The following is a 4,298-nucleotide window of genomic DNA, read 5'->3' as shown; positions in this document are numbered from 1 at the left end:
ATATTCGGCCATATCATTGGTTGCATTTTGTTTAAGTTTGATATTCTACCATTTCCCTTTTAATATACTTGATCTTTGAGAAAAGATATTTTCAGGAAAAATTAATGGAGCCAGACCAGATCATCTTGAATCAGCTTATGAAAGCCATACAGACCATGGGAGATCGGATGACCCAGCTGGAAAATTCTGGTCTTGCATTACCTGAAGGAAGACATAGAGTTGGCGAGACACCTAGAGCTGGATATGTGGAACCAAAGCCACCAGACCCTTCACTGATCATCATCCCACATCAAACTTCTAAAACTCAAAGCCATATTGTTCATTCTTATTCTGATTATGGATCTGCTAAGAAATCTAAACTTTATACATTTTCAGGAAGAAGAAACTACCTAGAGTGGGAGAGAAACTTGGATGAGTGGTTCTACTACAACCACATCCTGAAGAAAGAGAGGTTAGCTTATGCTATTGGCCAGCTCAAAGATGTTGCTTTCAAATGGTGGATAAAAGAACAAGATGAAAGATGGTTGTACAAGGAGCCAACTATCACCACTTGGAGAGATCTTAAGGAAGCCATGAGAGATAAGTTTGCACCAGAGTTTACCAATTCTCAAATCAGGGAACAATACCCTAGAAGGTATCCAAACCGTGGCTCACAAGAGGCAACAAGAGTAGTACCACAAGAAGGTCAAAGAGACATGCTTCCACAAGTAATCTCTCAGCCAAAACAGAGACATCAATCTACTTATTGTTCAAGCCAAAAGAATGGCGTGCCAATGACCATGGAGAAGAAGAAAGTTCTCAGCCAAAGCACATTGTGCAAAATAGATAGAAAACCAGATCAAGCAAGTGTTCAAACAAAGGCTAAGGTAAGTCCTACACTTGATCAATTGGTTTATAATTCATCTACCACTGTTATGATGCACTTGTCTTTGTCAAAAGGTGTTGTAACAGGACTTGACCAGTCCATGAAAGAAGAGACAACATGCGCAATCCATGTTATAAACCAGATGAGAGTTCAAGACACAATGCAGCCTAAGATGCTTAAAGAAGCAAAACCAGTGATGAAAATATCCTACCAAGGTAAGTGTCTAACACCACCTTTAGATACTGGTACTGATGTGTTTGTTCATGACCCAGAGAAAACAAATGAAAGCTCTATGCTTACTGAAGTGTCAAAGGAAGAAACAGAACACAAGTTCACTCATGAGCCACACAATGAGTGGAACCTGAAATCTGAACAAAAGTTTGTTCAAGTGCTAAAACCTGAGGTAAATTTCACTCTAGATAAGAATGATAATATTAACTCCATGATAAGATTAATATACTTGTCTTGTCCAAGAGGAAGTGAAATAGGTACAGGAGACCAAGGTGAGAACAAACCAAACAAAGCAAGAGAATTTCTTGCTGCCACAGCTGAAATTAAGGTTCTTTGTTCTTTGTTTTCATCAGTTTATAAATTTCTTTACTTTGATATAATATACTTGTCTTTGCCAAGATGTTTTGACCCAGGTATAAGCAAAGAAAAAGGCATTCCAAACCGTGATGAAGTTTTGCCACAAGATGCCTTAGCCATGATTTCAATAGATGCTTTCCAGAAATCAGTTCAAGGAGATGCTGAACCAATGCCATTTAAATTCAGCATCAACAAGGAAAATTTCTATGATCTTAAAATTCTTATGAAATTTTATTATCCAGATATGATTCACTTGTCTTTGCCAGAAAGTTTTGATCCAGGTATAAGACAAGAAGATGTTCATACCAGCCTAGGTAAAAAGGTGCAAGAAAGGCAGCCATCAATCCAAAGTTGTCCAAAGAAGAATTTAATTCTTCATAATGCTGAAGCACCTATGGTAACTCCGGCCCTAAGACATTCTGTTTATCAGACTTCACTATCAGATATAATTCATTTGGTCTTTGTCCAGAATGTTGAGAATTTTTCAGGTTGCAAAGAAGAAAGCTTTAAAGAAATCCCACCGGATACTCTTTTATTGCTTGGAGAATCAGTCCCAAAGATGGTCAACTATAAGACTACCAAAAGTGTGAAGTACCATCAACCTCAGAAGAGATACAATGTCAATGTCCAGTACAGAGGTGTGATCATTTCTCATCTTTTCAAAGAGGAGCCACCAGATGCAAAACCCATCCCCAAACCAAAACAATATCAAGGTAAGGCTTTGGAATCCCAAAAGAGAATGAAACCTGACTTGCTCTATTGTGGTGTATCAGGTTATCCAGTTTTGAGGTCAAAACTTTTACAAGGGGGAGGGAATGATGAGGCCATCAAACCAGTAGCTGAACCAGAGGTCAACCCAACACCCTGCTCAACTAACCATGGCGCCAACCAGTACATATGTGCACTAAAAATGCCATATCTCATCAACCAGGAGGAAGTTTGTCACGAAACCAATTTTCTTGGATTCTACACTCAACAAGAGCACGCAGCGAATTGGTTTCATATCAAAAGGATTAATGGTTTGGAAGTTATGCTATTTTCAACTCAAAGGAGGCCCGACTTGCCTTATTTAGAAGATCAGGAGCATATAATATCTCACATCAAGCCGGTCCATTGATTCTTCTATCTTTCCAGCCAGCTTGAGAAGGTCCCTCTTGGTGCCTGTATCACATGGGTGCTAGAATCAATCTCCTTGGCTTAGGGAATACATCTGGGCGCCTGAAATGATACTCCTTGTGGCTCTCAGCTGTTGTCACAAACTCCTCACGTAGTAGCTCCTTCATTTCTGTCCAAGAAGCATCACGATCATACCACCAGTATGCATACTCAGTTAGAGTATCTTCAGCAATTAATGGTCTCTCCTCCTCTTCAATCTGATGAAGTTCAAACCATTGATCTAGGTCTTTCTCCCACTTCCAGTAAGCTTCTATTCCTTCATGATGGCCTGCGTATTGGATGTATCTTGGCTCATACTCTTCATCACTTCTTACAGCCTCATTTTCTTCTTCTTCAGCAAAGTCACGCTCACTTGTTGCTCCATCTTCACGGTTTGCTTCAGAGTAGGGTAAACTGACTTGGGAATCAGTTTCATCATGGTTTTCTTCTTCATGATCAGAGTACGGTATCTCACACCATGGCCTCTCTTCCACATATGACTCCTCATGATCTGAGTTATCATCAACACCATCTTCTGGATAAACAACTTCTGGTTCATTCTCTGTTTCTTCATGGTAGCTGTGTTCATCTAGCCTGATCTGGTATTCAGTTTCCTCTTGATACATCTCGCCCTCATGGTTAGATCTCTGGTCAGCTTCTTCTCTAGACCAATCTATGTAGCTGGTGTTGTCTTGGTACGGATCTGGTGGTTCTGGTTCAAGCTCTCCACCATCTGGATCATCATCATAATCAGTATTGGAACAATCATCTGTCCACTGATCTTCTTCATAACCACTTTCTTCATCAGACAGAAATTGTTCTTCTTGCTCCCAATCACTTTGTTCTTCATCTCCCATGGTTCCTGATATAACACAAAACTCGTGGGTTAAGTGTTCTAATGGATATAGGAGTCAAATACAAATGAAATAATAATTCAAAATGGCTAAACTATATGCTTGGACCAAAATAAAAATGCTATGCTTTGAATAATATATATTTTTTTTTTCTTTTTAATGCAGCAATATTATGGTATGCACGAAAAATGGCTGAATAAATCAAAATGTGATGCAACAATAATCTAATGCTTTTTTTTTATGCAAGTTTTTGAAACAAGAAACAAATATGGTAGTGCAGATTTTTCTGTGGTTTTCTTTAGGGAATGCAAATAAACACAAATGGAAACTAGACTTTGCAAATAAATGAAAACACAATTATATTTTTTTCAAAATTTTCTGAATCAAAACAAGTCAAACTCGTCCTCTTTCTTTGCTTTTTTCTGGTTTTTTTTTAAAGCATGAACAAAAACAAGCAACAATGGCAGAAATGCAAAACAATTTTTTTTTTTTTTTTTATAAATGAAAATAACAAAAATGAAACAAGAACAGGATAGAAACAACCTGATAGGAGCCTTTCGGCTCTGATACCAGATGATACAGGCACAAAACTGAGCCTCACAAGGATAGATTGATGGAACCAAGCTGCTGGTCGTATAACTCTTTCAGCCTGGTCAGTTGATGGATTTGAAGGGGATTTGCGGATTGGATGTTAGATTGAATCTCTCAATCTGGTGGATGATGGAATGAAGTGATTGACTCTCTCAACCTATGATGAATAAAGCTATTTGACTCTCTCAAACAACCTAATTCACAGATCTAAAGAAAACAAAGTGCTTCTCACAACTCTGGTTTCT

The 4,298-nt window shown here is 38.4% G+C and overlaps 1 protein-coding gene across 1 annotated transcript; it reads right to left on the bottom strand.

The window, feature by feature from the left end:
- Positions 1-2,619: 2,619 nt before the first annotated feature.
- Positions 2,620-3,465, bottom strand: LOC130507343 (uncharacterized). The gene has a single exon (XM_057002059.1). It carries the CDS (start codon positions 3,463-3,465, stop codon positions 2,620-2,622), a length of 846 nt encoding a protein of 281 aa, XP_056858039.1.
- Positions 3,466-4,298: the final 833 nt, after the last annotated feature.

The sequence above is a fragment of the Raphanus sativus genome, unplaced genomic scaffold, assembly GCF_000801105.2.
Source record: "Raphanus sativus cultivar WK10039 unplaced genomic scaffold, ASM80110v3 Scaffold4364, whole genome shotgun sequence".
Lineage (NCBI taxonomy): Eukaryota > Viridiplantae > Streptophyta > Magnoliopsida > Brassicales > Brassicaceae > Raphanus > Raphanus sativus.
This window is presented reverse-complemented; position numbering and strand designations above follow the sequence as displayed.